This window comes from Mauremys mutica, chromosome 3 (genome assembly GCF_020497125.1).
Source record: "Mauremys mutica isolate MM-2020 ecotype Southern chromosome 3, ASM2049712v1, whole genome shotgun sequence".
Lineage (NCBI taxonomy): Eukaryota > Metazoa > Chordata > Testudines > Geoemydidae > Mauremys > Mauremys mutica.
In genome coordinates, this window is record NC_059074.1 from 6,181,711 (window position 1) to 6,205,358 (window position 23,648).

The 23,648-nt window shown below is 41.9% G+C and overlaps 1 protein-coding gene across 4 annotated transcripts; it reads left to right on the forward strand.

The window, feature by feature from the left end:
* The first annotated feature begins 503 nt into the window (after window positions 1-503).
* On the forward strand, window positions 504-23,185 carry ESCO2 (establishment of sister chromatid cohesion N-acetyltransferase 2). 4 transcript variants are annotated; one of them, XR_006578433.1, is made up of 12 exons: window positions 530-665; window positions 4,220-4,285; window positions 4,969-6,001; window positions 10,655-10,745; window positions 11,489-11,549; window positions 15,862-15,994; window positions 17,576-17,707; window positions 18,023-18,112; window positions 20,138-20,281; window positions 20,909-21,090; window positions 22,356-22,635; window positions 22,900-23,185. XR_006578433.1 is itself a non-coding variant. In XM_045011607.1 (11 exons), exons 2-11 carry the CDS (start codon window positions 4,233-4,235, stop codon window positions 22,486-22,488), a joined length of 2,052 nt encoding a protein of 683 aa, XP_044867542.1. In that variant the 5' UTR covers window positions 504-561; window positions 4,220-4,232; the 3' UTR covers window positions 22,489-23,185. The 4 variants fall into 4 exon arrangements, 3 of the variants coding, with proteins under 3 accessions (XP_044867542.1, XP_044867541.1, XP_044867543.1); XM_045011607.1 differs by having other exon boundaries at window positions 504-561; window positions 22,356-23,185; XM_045011606.1 differs by having other exon boundaries at window positions 22,356-23,185.
* The last annotated feature ends 463 nt before the right edge of the window (window positions 23,186-23,648 follow it).

Consider the following 23,648-nt stretch of genomic DNA (forward strand, 5'->3'; position numbering starts at 1 on the left):
GTTGCTATGGCCACACCGTTCCCAGTATGCATTACTGCAGACAACAGATCCCAGCATGCAATACTCTATTCTGCTCACAGGGCTGCAGTCCTCTGTGACTACACATCCCAGCGTGCAATGCTCCCCTTCGCTCGAGCTGTGACGCAAAAGGACTACAGCTTCCGGCAAGCATTGCGACAGGACTTCATCGTAGAAGACCGCCTTTTTTCCTGCAGTGCATGGTGGGAATTGCAGTCTCCGGGACTGGGTGAGGCGGGCCCATGTTGACAATAGCAGCTGAGCGCTCCGCGTGCGTTCCAGAGCTCTGATTGGCTGGCAGGCGGTAGTGGGGATGGCGCTCCTCACGCCGTCGGGGGCGTGTCCACAAGCGAAGAGGCTTGGCCAATGGACGTGAGGGCTGGCGAATGACGACAGATGTGACCAATGGGAGCCGGGCTGGCCGGCGGCGAGGGGCGGGCTCGGCGCGTGACGGAGGGGTGGGAGTGGGGCGCGCGCGGCAGGCGGCGGAGCCCGCGCGGATTCGAAGGCGAGGCGGTTGGCGGCGGCGGGAGCAGCGCTGAGGTGATTTTGCCCGGGCGCGGCCGGACCTCTCGGCCTGAGCTGTAGGGAGCGGCTGACCCCGGGCCTCTCTCGCATCAAGAGCGGCGGCGGTCTCGGGCATTGAGGTCAGCGGCTCCCGGCCTGAGGGGGGCTGCGTGCGCCCTCCGGGTCCCGGGGGTGTGCGCGACATGTGGGGATGGGGCTTAACATGGCCCTTACCCGTGCGGCTCCCTAGGGCGCGGAACACGACCCGCCCCCGCAGCAGCGTGGGGTGAGCTCCCGGTGCCCGGAGCGGGGGGGGCGGTTCCCACCTCAGGGCCCCTGGCGCCCGAGGGCTCACAGCCCCGCCCAGCGGCACCGTGCAGGAGCGACGCTTCCTCCCCGAGCCCAGGGGCCTTGAGGAAGCCCTGCCGGAGGAGCCAGCCGGGCTCCCCTAGAACAGGGCGCCTCCGGGCATGTTGTATCGTTTTGAGTGGACTTTGCCCTCGGCTTATTGGCTGTTTGTTCCCTTCCCCCCCCCCCCGCCCCTCAGCTCAGCTCCACGCCTGCCTCCCTCATCCCCTTCTCTCCTGCTCCGATCCCTTTGCCCCTCCCCCGCCCATGTTATTTCTGCTGATCCCTCTATTTCTTACTAATCCCTTCCCTCTTTCCCCCCGCCCCCCGAAAAGGAAAACGACAACAATCCTGGCGCTGAAGTGCTGTTGGCTGCCATCACACTGGTTACGTCTACACTTACGGGAGTGTGGAGCTGGTAGGGGCTCTGCATGCTCAGCTAGTATAGCTATAAATAGCAGTATAGGTAGTGAGACAGGGCTTAGCAGAATAACATGTGCTACATGGCTGAACCCCCAGGCTTTATATCCTACATGGGATTCCTTCATGTCTAAACAATGCTCCCCCCCCAAATCTGTGATGTTCCTCCCTGCCAGAGCCTTTCACTGTGGTGTGTAGCTACCACATGTAATGCCAGTAGTCTACCCCTGCTATCAGTGTAGATATAGCCATTGTTCGTTCTGCTGGTGTGTTCTAAGCTACCCTTTCCCCCACCATGTGTCTGTCTGGTCTATTTAGATTGTAAATTCTTTAGGTCAGGGACTGTCACAGAATATCACGGTTGGAATGGACCTTAGGAGGTCATCTAGGCCAACTCCCTGCTCAAAGCAGGACCAATCCCCAGACAGATTTTTGCCCACGATCCTTAAATGACCCCTCAAAGTTTGAGCTCACAACCCTGGGTTTAGCAGGCCAATGCTCAAACCACTAAGCTAGCCCGCCTCCCTGTCTGCCATGGTGTTAGTGCAGTGCCTAGCACATTGGGGCTCTGTTCTTGGTTGATCCTTAGCTGCTACTGTGAATAATAATAATAACAAATCACTTATGCACACCTTTCATCTCTCATGTTTTCCCATCCCCATTATGTACCTGCCTGGGTTACCATGTAAAGAAGGAAAAAATGATATTTTGTTCTGTTTGTGCCCAAAGAAAGTGGAAGGTTGTGGTCATTTTTAGCTATTTTGCACATAATTTTCTGGCTATTATGCGTGTTTAGGAAGGAAAGTTTAAAAAAAAAAAGTAGAATTGCAAGCAGTGGGCTTGGTGGCTCTGCAGCACTGTAAAGCGCTGATTGCTTGCAAAGTAACTCACAACTCTAGATCAAATAGTGGAGCAGGGAAGAGCAAGTGATAAATGCAGAATGCTGCTGTCCCTCTCTGGGGTAAGACTCTCATCTGATAGTTCTTCACTCTCTAGATGCTTGACCAGCTTCCATATGGAAATAGGTAGGGCTTTTTAGTTTAGAGAGAAGACAAATGGATATGACTGAGATATGCAAAATTAATGGTGTAGAAAAAGTAAATTTAATTTAATATTAATTGGAGATATTCCAATCTCCTAGAACTGGAAGGGACCTTGAAAGGTCATTGAGTCCAGCCCCCTGCCTTCACTAGCAGGACCAATTTTTCCCCCAGATCCCTAAGTGGCCCCCTCAAGGATTGAACTCACAACCCTGGGTTTAGCAGGCCAATGCTCAAACTACTGAGCTATCCCTCCCCCTAAAAAGAATAAGGTAATAATTGGAGATATACCAATCTCCTAGAACTGGAAGGGACCTCGAAAGGTCATTGAGTCCAGCCCCCTGCCTTCACTAGCAGGACCAGTTTTTTGCCCCAGATCCCAAAGTGGCCTCCTCAAGGATTGAACTCTCAACCTTGCATCTGAAGAAGTGGGTATTCACCCACGAAAGCTCATGCTGCAAAACATCTGTTAGTCTATAAGGTGCCACAGGATTCTTTGCTGCTTTTATAGATCCAGACTAACACGGCTATCCCTCTGATACTCAACCCTGGGTTTAGCAGGCCAATGCTCAAACCACTGAGCTATCCCTCCCCCCCAAATTGGATACTTTTATTTACCTTACCCATAAAGAAAGAACAAGTGGACATACATTAAATTGAAAAGCAATAAATTTCAAACTGATAAAAGGAAATACTTATTTACCCAATGCATAACTAACTTTTGGCCACAAGATATGATTGAAGCCAATAGCTTAATAGGATTCAAAAAAAAGGATTGGATGTTTACATGGATATTGAGACTATCCGGAGTCCTATTAGTTAGGATAGCAAATTTTTTATTATATAGGTTATAAACCCTCATGCTTCCAGGCAGAAGTGAACTGCTAACTGATGTAGGTCAGGAGGAATCTGATTATTGGCAGATTATACCTTATCCAGGTTTCTTGCACCTTCCTCTGAAGCATCTGGTACTGGTCACCATTGAAGATAGGATGCTTGACTACAGGGACCACTGTCTGAGCTGGGATTTTAGTTCTTATGTTCCATGAGGATTAGCTAATGTAAAGAGACTTTTCCAGCATCATTGTAACTCCATCTACATTATGGCTTAAATCAAATTTGGGAACCGACGTTTAAACATTGCTGTAAAATGGTTTGGCCCTATTTATGCTGTCTCCCCAAATTCCTATCTTTCTTGTAGCCTCATAATACCAAACTCAATAAACTATGTAAAAGGCTTTTTAGGCACACTGGCATTATGCAATAAATATATCTTGAGGTACACTGATGCATTTGTACATGGCACATAAGAAATGGCCTTTAATACTTTAATTTTGCTTCAGTACTGATTGGGGCTCTTTCTTTTCTATGTATAAATATCTCCTGTCTGTGTGTTCCATTCTATGCATCCGAAGAAGTGAGCTGTAGCTCACGAAAGCTCATGCTAAAATAAATTTGTTAGTCTCTAAGGTGCCACAAGTACTCCTGTTCTTTCTTTTCCTTGTCTTCTCAAAAGGGTTACTTCATAAATCCTTTCTGCTTGAAGTGTCTCATGTGTGGTCCCCTGCCAAGAGAAGGGTTTTTTTGGGAAAGTTTGAGATTAATGGGCCATGATATTTGGGAGATGGAAGGTCTTTGGAAATTAGGTTTAGGAACAGTCATTTTCCTTTAAATGTTTTTCTTAAAAAATAAGAAAATGTTTGCTCTAGAAACCAATGGAAAGTGGCTTTTTTAGGTTGGTATGCATGTGCTTAACTTTTTTTTACTTAGCCTTAAAATATCTGTAATACTATTAAAGAGTGAATATTATATCATTTATAATACAGTTACATTTGTGTGTACTATAGCTTCATAAATTATATCTTGAAATGTTTTCTTACTTTCAGGCACTTTATTGAGATGGCAGCTGTTACTCCAAGAAAAAGGAATCGTAGTTCTACTAGCTCTGATAGGTGTGTTTATCTGTTCATAATCTTGTCTTTGCTATTTGTTACACTGAAAATAAATTCTTTAATGGTTCACCTCATGTACTGAGAACAGAAGAAATGTTTTAACTCCCTCAATGCTTTTACTGTAAAATGTGGGGGAACAGTTATGAAATGCAATAACTTAAGTGGCTTTTTCATTCTTTAGTAATGCATAATACTTTATACAAGTATTGTACTGAACAGTTTGACAGCTTTTTTTTTTAAGGTGGAAAGGAACCCTAAGCTGTAAAAGATTCTACATCTAATAGAATATATAGACTTACAAATTATGATAAAAAGATTAAACTGACTTAGTCTTCTGTAAGTCTGGGTTAATGGGGCAGGCAAAGAGATCTATTTGTCACTATTATTAGTGGAAAAATCCTAGACCTTGTGCTGCCCTCTGTCCATATTTGCAGGTCCCAGTGACATTTATAGAAACTGCAGATGGAAGGTAATATATAGCTCTTTATTAAGATGCTTAAATGCTACAGTGAGTGTGGTTTAAAAAAACCAAAACACCCTAGATAGATTTTTGTCATTATTTACCAATAGAGGAAACTATTTTAAGAGAAACTTTAGTGTGACTTAAACAGAGTTGTGACTGTGCCTAAGGATTCTCCAGTCTGTAGAAGAGGGAAATGTTTGTTTTATTTATTTTTTTGTAGCATGTTCTTAGCACTTGGGACTCCAGCAAAAAAATTGATGATGGACATCACTGCGGATCTGTCTCCAGTCAAGACATCTACAAATCGGACCTTTGCTTCTCGAACAAAATGGTCACCTGGATTTAGTGATGAGGATAAAGAAAACCAGGCTTCACCTCTGAAATCCTCCATGTCAAGGAAGCTTGATAATTCCCCTCTTCAGATAGCCAGCATCCCAATGACAACGTGTAGGGAGTTCCTGGGTAAAGTGTCTCCAAAGTCTGGCTGCCCATACAAGCCCATTGTGCCTGCGGCATCTTTCTACAACAAAGAAAACCGGTACCTCACCCCACTGGAGAGGAAACTGGTAAATGAAAGCTGCCCTCTTAGTTGGAGGGACAATGATGGAGACCTCCCCAGTGCCAATAGGACGGCGAAAGTACAGGGAAATATGAACCTCATCAGGAATACAAGCTCAAAAACATCCAAACGTCAGACTGATTCTAGGCACACCAAGATTTTACCAAGAAACTCTAAGAAAGCCAAGGTAGATATAGCCCCTGTCAAACCTGTTGTGGAAAAGGAGAACATTATTCGTCCAATTGAAAAGAAAATGGAGGCTCCTTTCCGTGTCCTAAGCATGAAAATGAAACCCCTGCTGAAGCTCCAGATGGGAGCAGCATTCTTTTCTACTGGGAAGAAATCCCATTCTGGTCCTAAAAAGCAGCCTTCAGGCCTTAAATCCCCCCAGCTTCTCTCTAGTTCTGCAGCAGAGGGTGACCAGCTGAGACTATCTGGAGATACAGAGTTTGACTCAGATGATAAAAAGGAAGTTGCCAAGGCCGGTGAGGTATTAATACATGCAAGTGTGCCCCAGAAGAAGGGGAATGAAGATAGAGAGGAGGATAGCAAGAAATTGACCAATAGCATAAGTCAAAAGAAGGAGGTCATTCACAAATTGAAGATCTCAATGCAGAAAATTGAATTGATCCCATTTAGTCGCTCTGATTCCTCAAAGCCTTTGACTCCAGAGGAGACTGATACAAGGAACCTGGTAAGTAGCACTGAGTGTGTCACTTAAGATATGTCTGTATATTAAAAGTGCGTACTTGCTTTGTTCAGCAAGGATGTAGTTGCATTGCTAGTTCTAGTCGTTCTGAGGCATGGGGAAAGTGTATGGTACGTTAAGCAAGGCATGTTCCAGAGCTTTATCAAAGAAAGATATTCCTTAAAGATTTACTCCTGATTCATGTGACGTCAGGCAGTAACTAGAAAGCTTTGTCAGTGTGGTTTTGAATTCCTGAGCATGTGGATGCAGGCTGTTGTGGAGTAGGGCAGCACTGAAACTAATAACTTCAATACATACTTTTAATGACATATGTAAATTTACAGAGAAGTCTTGAGAATTGAACTCTCATCTCTTCATTGCTGTTTTGTTCCCATTCACTGGTCACTATTGCTATTTAGGTTTGGGTTAGATGAGAGGAAAGCTTACTCAAAAGGAGTTTTAGTAAAATTGGATTCATACCCTTTTTTGCTTTTATTAATGCAGCATAAAAGACAATTTTTAAAAAAAAATCTGCTTTTTTAAAACCTTATAAATATCAAGAATATGAAGTGTGGCCTTTCTTGTTTGGCTGGAGGACTTGTTGAGGCTCAGATTTATAGTCCGAGCATTCTCCTGGTCTGTGTCACACTTTAACTGAAGGGTCAGTGTTGAATCTTCAACAAAGCCATCCTTTCTCCCAAGTGTACTAGGTGCAAGAGTTGCACAATTAGTAAAAATGCAGGCTTAAACTGTTAGATTAAAAATCTCTTACCCTTTTAATTGGTCAGCTTGGTCTCTTAAATCTTGTGTTGTCATTTAACTAGATCATCAGTCGCCACAGAGTCTTCAGGGTAGACATTACCAGAAATTGTAATACCTTTTTTTAAATTATTTTTTATTTTATTTTTTAAAAAGAGGGTGGGATATGACTTGGTAGTTGGGAAACTTTCAGGTTGCCTTCATAATCTTAACCATAAGGGCACAAACACAATATATTTGTTCTTTGTAATCCACCTTTAATGCACTCTGTCTACACTTATATCCCCTTTGTGTCCTAATTAGGCTGGTAATTAAGTCTACCAATAAGTATTGCATGCAAAAATATTGACTTCACTTTAAAAAAAAAATCTGTTGAGAGGCATAATATAAAATGGAAAGGACATCAAATAATTACAACTGTTTGTTTTTACTGTGCCAAGAGGTTTGCGAAGCCATGGGTTCCCTGCAGTTCCAGGGAATTGATAATAGCATACCCTACCTGATCCTAAAAGATCAGGCTCAAGTCTCCAGAGGAAGCCAGAATTCCCAAGGTCCCTGTCAAGGTATTCTCTTTAGGATGTTTCCTTGTTGGCCTCAGTGTCAGGCAAGTAAAATGAAGAATTGACTTCTCCTGGGTCCTGAGGATTCTGTTTGCACCTTTGCTGGCAGCCAGTGCAGCCTGAGTGGTGACATAGGAATGCTACAAATGAACTCCAATCTTGAATGCAAAGATTGCCCTAGAATAATTCCTTGTAGAGTCTGAGTGTGCCGGTTCTACAGATTCCCCAGCCCAGGGTGCGAGAATAAACCCAAGCTGCTTATGCTTAAGTGAAGCAGTAACAATGGATTTACTGAGTTAGTCTCTATCCAAAACATTTTAAACTTCTAGCTTCTGAGGACAGTGGCTCTTCAGTATAAGATAAGGAGCAGTACAAGATAAAGGGGTGGGGGGATTTTGCACCACTGTTCCCTGCACATTTTTTCTCTGCTGACAAGGTACTGCAGTTGCACCTTCGGCCCACCAGAGGCTGTTGTGGCATCAGAACAGAGAGCAGGTGGCTCACCAGCAGTAGCAGCTGGCTGCGTTCCTCACAGCAGGGGTTCCTCACAGCACCCTGCTCGGTTAGGAGGCACAGGATATGGGGAGGGAGAGACAGAACGGAGCACATGGGGCTGCTGGGAGGGGGGGTAGGTGGGTTTAGAAGGTCTAGTGGGGGGACAGACTGGGGCAGGGGCTGAATGGGAATAGGGGTGTGGGAGATGGAGGAAGGGGATGTGGGGGGGGGGCAGGGACACATGGGGATGGGGGAAGTGGGATGCAGGGACACATGAGGATGGGGCAGATGTGCCTGACTGAATGGGAGAAGCTAGGGGTCAGTCAGTGTCTGCACAGGGAAGGCTCCCCAACTCCCTAACAGTTCCCCCCTCCCCCAAAAAACCTATTCTGTACTTTTTCCCACCCACACCCAACAACCCTACAGGTTCACTCCCAGGCTCCTTCCCAGCAATTACTTCCCTCTCCCTCAGCTCCTCTGTTACCCCTAACTTCCTCAAGCCTTTGCAACACTTCTGAGGGGTCCAGGAAAAATGTTTTGGATTGTAGTTTAAATGAATTATTACTCAAAGTTCTGTATTAATATGTCTAGTAAGGAATCTAGTTGTCAGAAAACATTTCCTGAATCTCTTTTGCTGTCTGTATTGTTGGAAACATACTTGCTGACAGATATTTTGAAATAAATTACCAAAATAATTTAAACTGGCATGATTATATTGTGGTGTTTTGACAAATATGTAGAATTTTGCAGAATTTTAAAATATTGTGTGCAGAATTTTTAATTTTTGGCACAGAATTCCCCCAGGAATAACTTATTAAACACTGGCACTCTGTTCAGTGCTATACAAGAAAGGAGATGTTCTGAGAGGAGCTAAGTCCAAACCGATGGAAAAGTGAATGCATAGTGAGATTTGGGGGAAACTTTTACCTTAGAGCATCTTTCTTTTGGTAATAGGTAGCTTGGTGTATGTAGACTTGGAGACAGGGTGGGAATTCAGACATAGGCGGTAGTATCAGAGAAGATGTGAAGCTGAGAATAGGAACGATAGAAAGTGCAGAAGCAAGTCAAAGAAGAATGGTGTAGGCTTGGGTTCAAAGATGTGGTGACATGTTTTGTGGTGGGTGAAGAAAGGGATTTTAGCTGCTGTCTGCAGAATAGACTAGTGGAGTAAGGTGGGTATTAGGGAGACCAGAGAGGAGGTGGTTGCATAATAAAAAAGAGTGAAATTCAAAATGGCCAAATGTTTTGACCCAAACTTTCAAAAGTGTCTAGTGATTTTGGATGCATCAGTGTTACAGTGTACAACCTGAGATAACTTATAGGGGCCTAATTTTTAGCTAGGTCAGAGCATTCCCAACCAGGCTTCTTTAGGATGCCTCAGACAATGAGGCACCTAAAATCACTAGGCCTTTGAAAAGTGGGGCCTCTAGTTCTAGGGACAGAGTAAGGGTATGACTCTTAAAAACATACCTTGTATGAGGATCGAAAGCATGTTCAGCACTCAAATGGTTTAAATTTAAAAATGGATCTCAAAAATCAACACTGACCAGTTAGCTCCCGCTAAGTCTCACTTTTGTGGATTGCTAGAGAATTGTTTAGTTTTGAAGATAGGTTCTGGTTTCTAACTCAGCATATAGATGCCACAGGTAAGATTGACAATGGAAGAGTGCAGCAATAAAATACCTAATGCAAACCAGGTTTGGGGCCTATTTCATTATACCTAATGTTACATTTTACTGCCGTTTCTGGCACCTAAAAGGTGTTTGGAGGAGAGGATAAGTGGTATTGGAATACTTTTTCATAGCTGTACTGGTCCTTGAAGGGAAACAATAGACAAGGTGAGTAATAGCTTTTATTGGACTAATGAGTTTTATACTTCTGTGTTGGTTTAATAAAGAGCTATTTATTGCCTTCTTTGTTCACTTCTCCTGTATTAATGTATCCATCGCATTCCTTACTTGATTGCCAGTGTGTTTTTACAATACAACATTAATAAAATACAAATGTTGGGGACGTCAACAATCTTGCATATAAAATAAAAAATATAACTTCAAAGCAGCTGGACTGCTGTGATTGCAGGCTTTTAGGATAATAAACTGCATTTTCAAGAAGCCTTGGGTGAATGGAAATGAATTTGTATCACTGGATTTGCTATCACAAAATTATAGGCCAACTTTGTGCCTTGATCTAGTCTCAAACAGCTCTTGTTTGAGCTGATGGTTTTAGTTGGTGGCTGTCCATGGGATTATGGTTTTGGTAATGGGGAGGGGAGGATTAATATGTTCTAGTTGTTATAGAAACTAGAAGTGGGCAGAAGTTTAAGGTAAAAATCAATCTAGCATGGTCATTCATTGAATCTTTGCAGGAAATTCCCAAAGGTTTTGCAGTTTCAGAATTATAGACACCAGTGTAGGACCAGGATACCAAAAATGTTGAAATGAAGAAATAATCTTACAGAACTCTGCAGCTAGAAGTAGTAGAAAGGCACATGAGGGACATCGACAACTTGCCATAAACCTGGCCATAAATAACTTTTGGCCCCTAAAAAGCAGTTTCTTCAGTACTGAGATGCGGCCCATGAGACTGCAGTTTCCAGCATACAATATTATTCAGTAATGTTCAACTCAAGGTGGAGCATTACATGGTGGACTCTCTAGCCTCTGAAAACCACGTCTCTGTATTGAAGAGGATAAAGGCTGTTAGTTGCATTTCAGAATATCCTTGGCCACATTTGGCCTACGCCCTGAGCACTTGAGCTACGTGAGATTGTGTAACTAGCAAACTGGAAACTAAGTCAAACTGACAGTTTTTCTTTGGTCTTTGAGAATGTTTATCTGTATTACAGAACACGGATGAAGCTGGATCCTCCATAAACCGTGAGTTGGATAATCAAGAGAATATTCCTTTCAGTCAGTCTCCAACAGAGAATAATAAAGGTAAATAGTGCTGCACTGTATTGGTCTAGGCATCTGTCATGACGTTTATGTCCCAAGTTCACTAAGTAAGAAATCATGTAGTTCAACTTCATAGAGTATTTTTCTTTTACTTAAAGGGATTGATTATAAAATTACTGCTTAGGCCTCTCTTCTGGCTTGCCCATGTATTGGTATCTTGCTTCTGTGTCCTCCGTTTTGCTAAAAAATGGACTGAAATTTCTCCTGTTGCAGTGAAGTCTAGTGCTGAATTTGTGACATCACGCTTTCTCTGATAAGATTGTGATCTCATAGCTAAAACATACCCTGTATTCATGGCTTCACAAGTTGGGCAAGTCTGGGTTATGATAAATGGCGTTAGACGTAATTTTATTAATTGCAGAAGACTATAGCTATTGATGCAACAGTTTGCTCTAATATAAATTTTCACATTCCCTGGTGAAGGTTCTACTGGAGATTTGGTTTGCCCTGACTTGCAACAATTTTTTTCATAGCATAAAGCACAGGATATGTTGTCAATAGTTAATTGGATCAAAAATAGCTAGTTCAATATAAAAAAAAATGGAATGGGTTTTTATTTGTTGCAGTACCAAAAATTTTCTAATGCCAATGTAAACCCTTGGTTATTGGGAGTTCAGAGTTTTTCATGCTTGTGTATCAATTGAAATTACTGGTCCCATTTCTAGATATCCACGTTTTGTATCGTCATTGTGTCTAATACTAACAAATTGTGTGACTCTTTCCAGTGTCCCCTTCAGCAGATGTTGTCTATCCCATATTCAGTACACCCTCAATCAACAAAACAAGGTATGTCTGTCTTACTCTAACACTCTCCAAGAATGAGACAGAAGTTTGAACAATACCTCCAGAAATCAGATTTTAAAAAATACGAGACCATAAATTCCAAAAATAATAAACAGTTTCTCTTTACCAGTGAGATGTGGTGAGGGATGAGAAATAGCCATCATTAAGATGTGAAAATGTTGGATCTTATTTTTTGAGAGGGCAGATGAAACACTATTCTTTCTTTGGGCTAAGCTGCAGACTTGGAATTTAGAGATGTGGGTTCAGTTCCTGGCTCTACAACACTTTACTTGTGTGATGTTGGGTAAATTACTTAATCTCTGCCTTACTTTCCCCATCTTTTGTCTGACTTGTCATTTTAGTTTATAAACTCTTCTGAGCAGGGATTGTCTCCTATGTGTATCTATCTGGCCTAGCACAATGGAGCCTTGATCTCAGTTAGGTCATGTATGTACTGGGTCAACTAACATGTGGACAAGGGGGGATCCAGTAGACATAGTGTACTTAGATTTCCAGAAAGCCTTTGACAAGGTCCCTCACTAAAGGCTCTTACGTAAATTAAGCTGTCATGGGATAAAAGGGAAGGTCCTTTCATGGATTGAGAACTGGTTAAAAGACAGGGAACAAAGGGTAGGAATTAATGGTAAATTCTCAGAATGGAGAGGGGTAACTAGTGATGTTCCCCAAGGGTCAGTCCTAGGACCAATCCTATTCAATTTATTCATAAATGATCTGAAGAAAGGGGTAAACAGTGAGGTGGCAAAGTTTGCAGATGATACTAAACTGCTCCAGATAGTTAAGACCAAAGCAGACTGAAGAACTTCAAAAAGATCTCACAAAACTAAATGATTGGGCAACAAAATGGCAAATTAAATTTAATGTGAATAAATGTAAACTAATGTACATTGGAAAAAATAACCCCAACTATACATACAATATGATGGGGGCTAATTTAGCTACAACGAGTCGGGAAAAAGATCTAGGAGTCATCGTGGATGGTTCTCTGAAGACGTCCACGCAGTGTGCAGAGGCAGTCAAAAAAGCAAACAGGATGTTAGGAATCATTAAAAAGGGGATAGAGAATAAGACTGAGAATATATTATTGCCCTTATATAAATCCATGGTACGCCCACATCTCGAATACTGTGTACAGATGTGGTCTCCTCACCTCAAAAAAGATATACTGGCACTAGAATTGGTTCAGAAAAGGGTAACTAAAATGATTAAGGGTTTGGAAAGGGTCCCATATGAGGAAAGATTAGGCTAGGACTCTTCAGCTTGGAAAAGAGGAGACGAAGGGGGGATATGATAGAGGTATATAAAATTATGAATGATGTGGAGAAAGTGGATAAGGAAAAGTTATGTACGTATTCCCATAATACAAGAACTAGGGGTCACCAAATGAAATTAATGGGCAGCAGGTTTAAAACAAATAAAAGGAAGTTCTTCTTCACGCAGCGCACAGTCAACTTGTGGAACTCCTTACCTGAAGAGGTTGTGAAGGCTAGGACTATAACAGCATTTCAAAGAGAACTGGATAAATTCATGGTGGTTAAGTCCATAAATGGCTATTAGCCAGGATGGGTAAGGAATGGTGTCCCTAGCCTCTGTTTGTCAGAGGATGGAGATGGATGGCAGGAGAGAGATCACTTGATCATTGCCTGTTAGGTTCCCCAGAGGGAGAGAACCTAGCATTGGCCACTGTCAGTAGACAGATACTGGGCTAGATGGACCTTTGGTCTGACCTAGAACGGCCGTTCTTATGTTCTTATGCTGTAATATAAATAAAAAAAATTGTCTAGTGGAATGGAGGAAGAGAATATCGGGCCTTAGCAGAGGGACTTGATAACCTAGTAATATTTTTCCATCTCTGACTATCATATTAAGTTTCAAACTAGTGAAATAGTTACCGTTTCTGAAGTAAAGTCATGTTTACTGAAATTATTTGAACTACAGTTCCCGGAATGCTTGTGTAACTTGCCCATGTGAATGTTCTAAAATACTGTCACTACTTAATCTTGATGTCAGTTTGGTAGACTACCTTTCTGCTGCTCTTTAGTAGTGTGGCTTTCTATATGTTATGGTGATTAATGTTAGCAATATGACTGTTCCAGAAGCGTCAGAGTATCTGGTACACTGGGAAGTAACTTCAACCATCTGAGAAGTTCATAGATTTAATATAATTGCACTGGTTAAAGTGTTGTCTCTCCGTAAATCTTTAACTGCATAAGGAGTATGATGTGGTTATACCTGATACGGCACCGTCAATGTTTCTCAGCTGATCAGCCTTTCCATAATACCCAATGCCACTGGTGTTCACACCATCTTTTTGTGTGAAAAGGGGATTGCAATATAGAGAAGATAAAAGTTGCCATGCAGATGTGAAAAGAATTGAGGCTTCTGTTTTCTATTCTCTCTCTCCCCTTTGTTCTAACCCAACCCTTATCTACTTGAGCATGTCTTTCAAAGGTCTGTTGGGCACTGGCCTTTAGCATTGCCCTTCATTATAGTGCATAACTTTATAGGATTGATCTGTGTGATTATCTGTAACAATATTAACACCTTGTGCTGTTAAATAGATTAGTATGGCCCTGCAAACAATCTTCCTTGTAGAATATGCTCATGCTAATGTATCTGACTCTGATTACTTCTTTGTTTGACAAATCCATTGCCATATTATGTTTCCAGTGGAAATGTTCTGTTTTCCCATGCAGAACCAAAACCACTAATCCCTCTGTCTTATTTAATCATCTTTCTTTGGCGCAGATTGCTAGTAATCAAAACATTCTGATTTGAATTTGTTGTGAACATAAAATCACTTAGTTTTTTTGGCTCTTTCAGAGCTACAACAATTTTAAAACACTTGTCAAACTTATAATTCTCTGCCACTTAAGAGTGAGCGAGAGAGAGAGATCTGATTACATATTTACATTGCTCCCTGGTGGGGGCTTTTCAAATACCTTCCATATTGATGCAAATGGAATTCTGGAATATGCCAAATTCCTGGTGTTTGTGATTAACTAAAATATGGCCTTGGATTTGCTGTGACCTCCTACACTGTCCCTTGGGAATAGATGAGTAGAAACTTTTTCTACAAGAACTATACTTTAGCTTTCTGCTTTGGGGATTCTCCTTGGCATCTAAACCTAGAAAATTGTTCAGTGCTTATCTCTGTTAATCCTATGTTAAGGTTATTGTACAACAGTTAGCAAATTTAAAGTGGTAGTTCCTAAAGTAACCCTGTCAGCTTGCGTATAGCTAAAGCACTAAAGGTAAATCTATAAAGCACTACTTATTTATTAACAATTTTAATATGTGCATCCCCAAAGCACAAGTCTTATCAATGTTTTTAAAAATTCATATAAAGACTCCATCTGGATCAATAGTCTCATGAACAGTCCTTTCCAGATCTTCCCTCAATCTACCCATGCCCTCTGTTAGCCTTACTATTTGTTTTAAAAGTTAGCAAAACTTTTTCTCCGTTGGACCAGAATGGAGAATTGAGTCCCAGAATTGAGGGCCTTTCCCTGAAAATGCCTCCAATTTTTTAATCTAAATCTGGTACCTATTTCAGAATCTCAGAATGTCTACTGCTGGAGCTGAACGCAAGGGAAGAGGTGGTCTGAGGGCATGTGAAGGATGTGCTTGAGAGACCAAGTTACAGTTACTTTTAGGACATTCAAAGATACGGTCCCAACTTTTTGTATGATTAATGCCCCAGCCATAAACATTTTCATAGTTCATGTTCCTCTCTCATCCCCCTTTAAGAAAAGGGAGTGGTGCTCCCATGTTTGAGTGTATGGAGTAGCAAGGGCTTCCACCCATTGTGTCTCTCCCTCTCAGCACAGGAACACTTAGATCAGTGGTCATCAGCCTTGTTATAGCCACCATCCTCAGTGAATTTAAGGAGTAGGAATCCTGGCAGCTTAGCTCCGTTGACTCATATCTGCAGTATGGAGTGTGCTTGAGATCAGATATAACACCTGAGATGTAGGCTCTTGTATTCTTCCTCTAGAACAGTTTTAGAGCCACTGGTTTGGGGTTACAGTCTAGAGGCAGTGATGTTCCTCAAAGCCTTGACTTGTTTTTTTGGTACAGCCCTTAGAACCTTGGTTGTTTGCATCTCAACACTGCCATCAGGCCAGCTTCCTACTATCAATTTTAGTACAAGGTCTCTTGAAACAGGAAAAACTAACCTGCACACATCTCTTGAGTTCCTTTACTGGTCTGTTCTGGGGAGCTAGTCAAGTCAGTATTCAATCTGATTGTGAGTGTGAAATGACTAATTCAGATGCAACTCTGAAACTACTTTCAGACCACAGCCTTTCCCAGATGATCTGGCTTCTCCCCTGGGATTCAGCCCACCTACAAAAATGGTTCATACCTTCCAGAAAACCAGCAAGAAAACAAAAGAACTAAGCAAAGACTTTAAAGACCAGATGATCATTGTGAGTATTCCTCTGTGGGCTGTTACTCATTCTTAGGGGAGCTTGCACTACCATGTGGTAGTAGTGAAATGAGCTTTCAGACTAACCAATACTAGGTCCCTTTGCATATAAATCTCAAACACTGTATACAGCTCTAATGAATTGTATAAATCTTTCTCCAAAATTTCAGATCTAAAGATTGTGACACTATTTGTGAAACTCTTTTTTCTAAGGTTTCCTTGGGTTAAAGCTTTACTATATCTGTGAATAAATAGAAAACTTGTAGAATTAGCTATTAAAAATGCCTTTATGGATACCATAGGAGTGAATTTGCTGGACGCAGAAATCCTGTTTCCCACTGCTGCATGATTTGTTGCCTGAGCAGAGCCAGCATAATGCTGCAGCCACATTAGTGGACAACTGACGTCATGAAGGACAGTACCACAGTAGGGATGTTGTCTAAAACAGTCTGTACCTGGGAGTTTATCTGTGACTGAAATGCAACCCCACTTAATCAATGGAGGGTTTCATATAACAGATATGAGGGATGAAATACTCACCTAGTGGTGTCTTGTGTATATAGTTCATTCCCTTTGAAGTCCTGGCCTTACAATGGAATGCGACCGAATGGCATCATTAAGCCCTGTGTGTCATTTGCAATAAGCTAAAGTCACCTGTATGCATATAGGCCTGGCTTGACATGAGTAATTGGACATAGGTGAGGCTTCATTTCTTGGGAGTCAGGATTAGGGAGGTAAATGGACATAGGCGAGGCTTCATTTCTTGGGAGACAGGATTAGGGCTGTAAATGGATCAGCAGGCTGGGAACAGAATGTCTGTACTAACTAAGATAAGGGGAAACAACAGGGAACCATTGACAGTGGGCAAGATAACAGTGGATAAGATCTTTACTTTTTACCTTATAAGTCAGAAATGTAAGTCGTACATGGGCAGTGTGTGGACAGATCATGCTGTACAGGGATTGGTTCCTATAGAGTAAGTAACCAAGGCAATCTCAAACTGTGATGCAGTGTACCATATAAAGGAAGAGGCCAACTTCCTATGTTTGAGTCTCATCAACTCCATGTACCTTTGCTATATGTCATATAGAGGAACCTGAGTGATAAGACTGGAATTGAACTGAGGTCTTGGGGAACTCCAACAATGGACTCCCATCGTGCCTTACATTTAGAGCTGCATTTTTATTACAGTTTGTTCTTTATTCATTTTATTTGCTTTTTAAAAATTCTTAGCATTTAATTCCTTGTCTCTGCATTGCCTTCCCAAAAAAACAAAACAAATACAGAACGACTTAGTGAATTCTTGATATCAACAGGAGGCACTGTGGTCTGGAGGAATGACCATGGAATCCCAGTCCTGCCACCTGCTCACTCTGTGGCCGTATGCCATTCCCTTAGTCTCTGCTATAGTTTTTCTATCCATACGATGACCCCTATCTCGTGAAGGGCATACTGTAGAGATTATGTTCATTATATGCCTTGAATATGTGAAGTGCTATGTACAGTTCTGAATAGTCTATAAATAAACAAAAGGTTGTCCTCTGTCATCTCTGACACTTCTGACTTTCCTTTGTAATGACAGGACGCTGGACAGAAGCATTTTGGTGCCATCATATGCAAATCATGTGGCATGATCTATACAGCTGCCAGCCCAGAGGACGAAGCCCAACACATCCAGCATCACCAGCGGTTCCTTGAGGGAATTAAATATGTGGTAAGGCAATGGCTGACACTTTTGCCAAAGAACCTTTGAAGTAGTACTTATGTTGGGTATAGAGTTAAGGCTATACTAGGCAAAGGTTTTGTATCCAAATAACATGATCAAATTAAATTACTTATCTGTTATTCCAGCAATTACCTTTTAACATACGTGAACTAATGGGTTAACATACATGATCTGATTTCCTGCTTGCAAACTGCTAGGGTTCATATTACAACTATGGAGACTGTTCTATTAAAGAAGCCTTAGCTGAATCCTTTTTTCTTCTTCTTCCTGGCAGATAACTTTATTTTTTTTCCTCTGTGATAGGGTTGGAAGAAAGAGCGTGTGGTTGCAGAGTTCTGGGATGGGAAAATGGTTTTGGTCCTTCCAGATGATCCCAAATATGCCATCAAAAAGGTGCAATATTTCTTTTTAGCTTTGTCTGTACAGTGCCTAGCATGATAGGGCTGGGGTCTGTAGGTGCTACTACAATATTAATTCTAAATAATAATCACTTGTTTCCCACTTGTCAGGAGAAATCCATATTTAGTGATCAACCTCTCACTCAGTGATCACTCTGCAAGGAATTAACGTGGCTGGTTTCTACCATACTTAGAGGAGGCATGAACTTGTGGCCGATTCACAGATCCAGGAGGTGGGAGATGTGGGTTCTAGTCGCAGCTTTGCCGCAGACTCCCTCTATGACTTTGGGCAAGTCACTGACCTCACTGCAGATAGGGCTGATACCTACCTTTTGGTTAAACACTTTTCTCCTTTACAAATTTCGGAGCTAAGTAATCCTATGGCAGCCATGTTAGTCTTCCAGTTCATCTTTTCTCACACAAATGAGCCATTCCTCAGTGCTGAAGACTCCTTTGATCTTATTCTTACATTACCAGCATAACCCAATCTGCTCCTTACCAAGGAGAATGGCCTGTCACTTTTCTCATTTGCCACCTGTTTCAGTTGCTTGATGCCTCACTAAGGGCCACTTATTCACAATGATGAGCAGTTAATTCATAGGAGTAGTCTCACTGGAGTTAATGGGACTACTTATGTGAGTGACTGCTCATCAGGGCAAGTAGTTCACAATCTGGCCCTAAGGTATTTGATTGAGGGAAGAACAGACTTTTGGGATACTGTCACTTGTAGAACATTGCTCTTGCTACCCTGTTGTAGAAACACTTGGTAAGAGCTTGTCCTCCATGCTCTGGATTGTGTTTGTCTGTAAAATCCAGCCTGAAACATGCAGCTTTCATGCTCAGTGGAAAATCTTTAGCTAAATTGATTATCAAAAGAAATGTTCATACAGTTGTGTTATTTTTCTAGATTATGTTGAAGTAAAACTACCTGAGGTGCTGGAAGTACCCAGTGGGTTTCTTTTGTTGCTGTAGAAAAATAGCACTGTTCAGAAGCCCAGTGGCTCTGAGAGGGGGTGTATATGTGCTCGGGTAGTATGGTGGTTAGCAGTAGAAGAGCCAAGGGAGATTTGAGGACTGAGCAGGGATACATTAGTCCAGAGTATCCTAAAATGGAGAGGGAAGTCCCCAGTCCTGGAGTTAACCCAGTATAAAGCACTAGTGCTGGTTTGAGTTGCTGGTTTTCTATGTGGCTTAGCTTTTACTGTGCTTTGTTTAAAAAGCAATGAAAACCTTTGCCTGCTGATTCGGAATCAGTGCACATAGCCACTGGTGAGCAGCAACTGCTGCTAGGTTAACAAAACTCCCATGATTCAAGCCACAGGCTAAGTTTTGGCTGGGCCCTTCCCCCCCTCCATGACTGACGAGATGAGAGGAATACCAATCTGCTGCCTTTGCCACGTGAGCCTTGTACCGGTGTGCAATGTACCTGGCTGAGCTCCTAGCTTCCACAAAGACAATGGGCTGCATGTTGGATAGATATTAAAGAATAGGAAGAGTCTCTTAGAGTCTTTCTACCTGTGGAGGAATGTCCATTTGAGTAGACAAGCCTTTATACTATAATGTATCCAGCTTCTACCATTCCATAGGAGACTATTCCAATTGCATATTAGCCAGGATGGGTAAGAATGGTGTCCCTAGCCTCTGTTCGTCAGAGTGTGGAGATGGATGGCAGGAGGATGATCACTTGATCATTGCCTGTTAGGTTCACTCCCTCTGGGGCACCTGGCATTGGCCACTGTCGGTAGACAGATACTGGGCTAGATGGACCTTTGGTCTGACCCTGTCCGGCCGTTCTTATGTTCATACATCTCACAGTAGTGCAAACCCACCAAATGCTGTATTTGGCACAGGCTGCTAGTGCTTTTAATGAGTTGCTAGATGCTCTGCAGTTGGACATTGTGATGATCACTGGGTTCCATTCAGGAGCACAAGCCCTCTGTTTGAAATTGATTACTTCTCTGAACTTGTCTATCCTAGACTCTAACGTGCATCTCTGAACCTCTTGTCCTAACATCTATAGGCAGAAGATGTGCGAGAACTTGTAGATAATGAACTGGGATTTAAACAAATTGTGTTAAGCTGCCCATCCAAGATTAAAACCTACTTTTTTGTGTCCAATGAAAGGAAGATAATTGGTTGTTTAATTGCTGAACAAATCAAACAGGTATGTGTTCTAAATAGCATCTTAATTGTATAAGATGAAAGAAAATTGCATTCAAACACTTGGGGTTGTTAGCATTGATCTAAACCTATGTCACAGGTACTCCTGGCCTTGTAAAGGGGGCGGGAGAATAGGGTTGGCTGGATGGTTTTAGAGCTCTACACACTCACCATCATGAAAATGCAAGTGACAAGAATTAACCAAGTTGTTAGGGGTTTGTGCAAAAATCTTCCATTCAGTGTACTTTCAGCTGAATTCAGATGTTGGACAGAGGTGGTTTATATAACTATTTACCTTTCTTTAAAGGACCAGCGTAATAAATAGTATCAGAGGGGTAGCCGTGTTTGTCTGGATCTGTAAAAGCAGCAAAGAGTCCTGTGGCACCTTATAGACTAACAGATGTGTTGGAGCATGAGCTTTCCACTACATGCATCCAACGAAGTGGGTATTCACCCACGAAAGCTCATGCTCCAATACGTCTGTTAGTCTATAAGGTGCCACTGGACACTCTGCTGCTTTTACGTAATAAATAGTTGATTGCCTCTGGTGTTACAGCAGCAAACTCACCTGCATGAGTTTCTGTATTTCCCTCACGATAGACTCATTTGATTTAGTGTTTGTCCTTGATAGGCATTCCGGGTGCTGTCTGAGCCTAATGTTCCGCAGTCTCCTAATCAAGATATCCTGCAGCACCACCGTGCCTGGCGTTGCTCCATAAAGCCGGAAGCTGCCATTTGTGGGATCAGTAGAATCTGGGTGTTCAGCCTGATGCGGAGAAGAGGCATTGCACATCGTATGGTGGATGTAGTCAGGTAAGGAAAGGGGATGCCTCTCCCAAAATGAAACTGGTAAGTAAGCCATTAATATGGGCGCACACATGATGGGAACAAGATTTCAGCCTGGTTTATTTTCAGGGGGAAGAAAGTGCTCATAGCAAAAACATTAAGTAAATGTAAGCTAATGTCATTCAGCAAGTCTGAGAGGTTCATGTAACAGTGCAAAGAACTGATTGAAATATGCACTTAGTCTGACATCAGTCTGAGCCCTGGTGCTATTGTGGTGGGTGGAAGAGAAATGCATAGAACCATGTAAGTATTGTGGCTTGGATTTTTGACAGTGCTCAGCTTTGGCCAGACTCTGCTTCTGCTGAAGTCACCACGAGACCAGAGTTTAGCGAAGGCTAAGCACTTTTCAAAACATGAAATAGGCCCAGCCTAGGTGGTGATTAACCAAATAGAATATAGCCTGTGAACCATTTAATAGGTATGGGCTTTGTTCGCTTGTAGAACACCCTAAGTTAACAGTTGCTGTCTGCCCAGTACTCTGAGAATGTCAGACTTCAAAATGAATAAATACTTAGTCTGCCATTGCAGTCTGTATTTCACATGTCTATTGTAATGCAACTTCTTAAAGCACCAATTTATTTCTGGTAAGTAGCTTCTGTGGTCGGGAACTTTCAGATTTGTAGGGATAGGAAATGAATGGATTTTCTCTTTAATTGAGAACTGTTACCATTATAGTTGGTTAGCTGTTGCTTACTGTTTAGAATGCATCCTTCTGGTCACTGACCTACAGATGCCTCCAACCAACTGTTCTCCAGTATAAATTTAATGTGAGAATGCATAGAGCAAATGTAACAATTACTATGGGGAACCTGAAACCACCAAACTTCTGAATAAAATTGCTCTAGTACACCTCTACCCCTGTCCTCTGGAGCCAAAAAATCTTACCGCCTGAGTGTGCAGCCCCATCCCCTGTCCCCCCAAGCACTGCTTTACCACGTTATATCCAAATTTGTGTTATATCGCGTTAGAGGTGTACTGTACCTGCTATATTCTCCTGTTTCAAATCTGGTAATCACTCCTGTGCTGCTGCTTTTTATGTCAAATTTCATGGAGTAAATTCTCTACACAAAAATGGCTCCCCCGTTTGAAAAATAATATATATAATGGAAATGCTGTCAAAGTATGGAAGAGGTTAGGGAACAAAACACAGGCATTATATATAAGAGCCATATAAATACCTAGGCTGAACCAACTCTTGCACTACACTGATAACTGTCCTTTATCTGTTTCAGAAACACGTTCATGTATGGCTGTTACCTAAGCACTGATGAAATCGCCTTCTCTGACCCAACACCAGATGGCAAGCTGTTTGCAACCAAATACTGCCAAACCCCTAACTTCCTTGTTTACAATTTTATTAGTTAAGACCACTTCCAAACAATCAGTTAAATTGAACTAGAGCTGTTTAGTTTGCTAAATGTAAAGCAGTTTGCATGTTTAATTCATATTCAGCCATGTTCCATTTTAGATTCCTACTGAGTGCTAACTCTTGCTTCTTGATCAAGTTAAAAGGTATGGAGTTAAAAGAATGTTGTCACTTTCTGTACATAATTGTGTTCTGTATTTTAATGTTTGTACTTTATGAAACTAAACCCAAGTTTGTGATTCTTAATGTTTATTCTGAAAGCTAAAGTTTTTATTGCAATAACTTGTAAATTTCAAAAATAATTATATTAATATAAAGATTTCTGAGTTAGATTTGGCTTGGATAAATGTTTGGCTACTTCATACCACAGATGAGGGAGACTCCAGCTAATCTTGAAACTTTATATGTAGGCTACTTGCTTTGGTACAGCTGGAGACACCAGTGTTCTGCTATCTGTGCTCCAGTGACTGGGTGAGGACTCTACACCGATATGGTACCTTTGCAGTGGACAGAAGATGGAGCAAAACATACCTGCTGGTTGCTGTTACTGATGCAGCACTAAAGCTTACCAGAGACAGGAGTGAATGTAAAGCATTCGTAGCTGTGGCCTGAACCCCTTATGCACAAAAGTCAATGGGACTGTGAATATGAATCTCCACCTGCTGCTCAGGGATTAAAGTTAAGATTGATCCTAGATCTTGCTGTGTACAGACTCAAGTATTCTTGCACTGGTGGTGGTGATGTGGATAGTTTGTTCAATAAAAGTCCTCTGAAATTTAATTTGGTGTCTCATTTCTGAAGGCTACAAGCACGAGCAGTTGGATGAAAACTTGGGTTCGGAAGAGGTTTTTAAAAAAATGAATCCCTTCAGTCTACTTTAAGGCTCCAGTGGCCCCTTTGAATTCACAATCCCATGTAAATTGTCCTAGTCATTCAATTAGGAGTCACTCTCTGGCTTGCAGGGTTGTTCTCCACCTTTCCACTGGCAAATCAAGCAGCAGCAGTGCTAACGTCTTCCACCAGTTTTCTGCATTAGAGGGCCTATGTAAAGGAGCCTGAAGGAAACACTTTTACAGGCTCCCTAGTTTCACTGCCATGCTATTCTCCAGGAAACACGTGTGGTCTGGCCTTGACCTCCATGAGTACCACATCTCCCCTT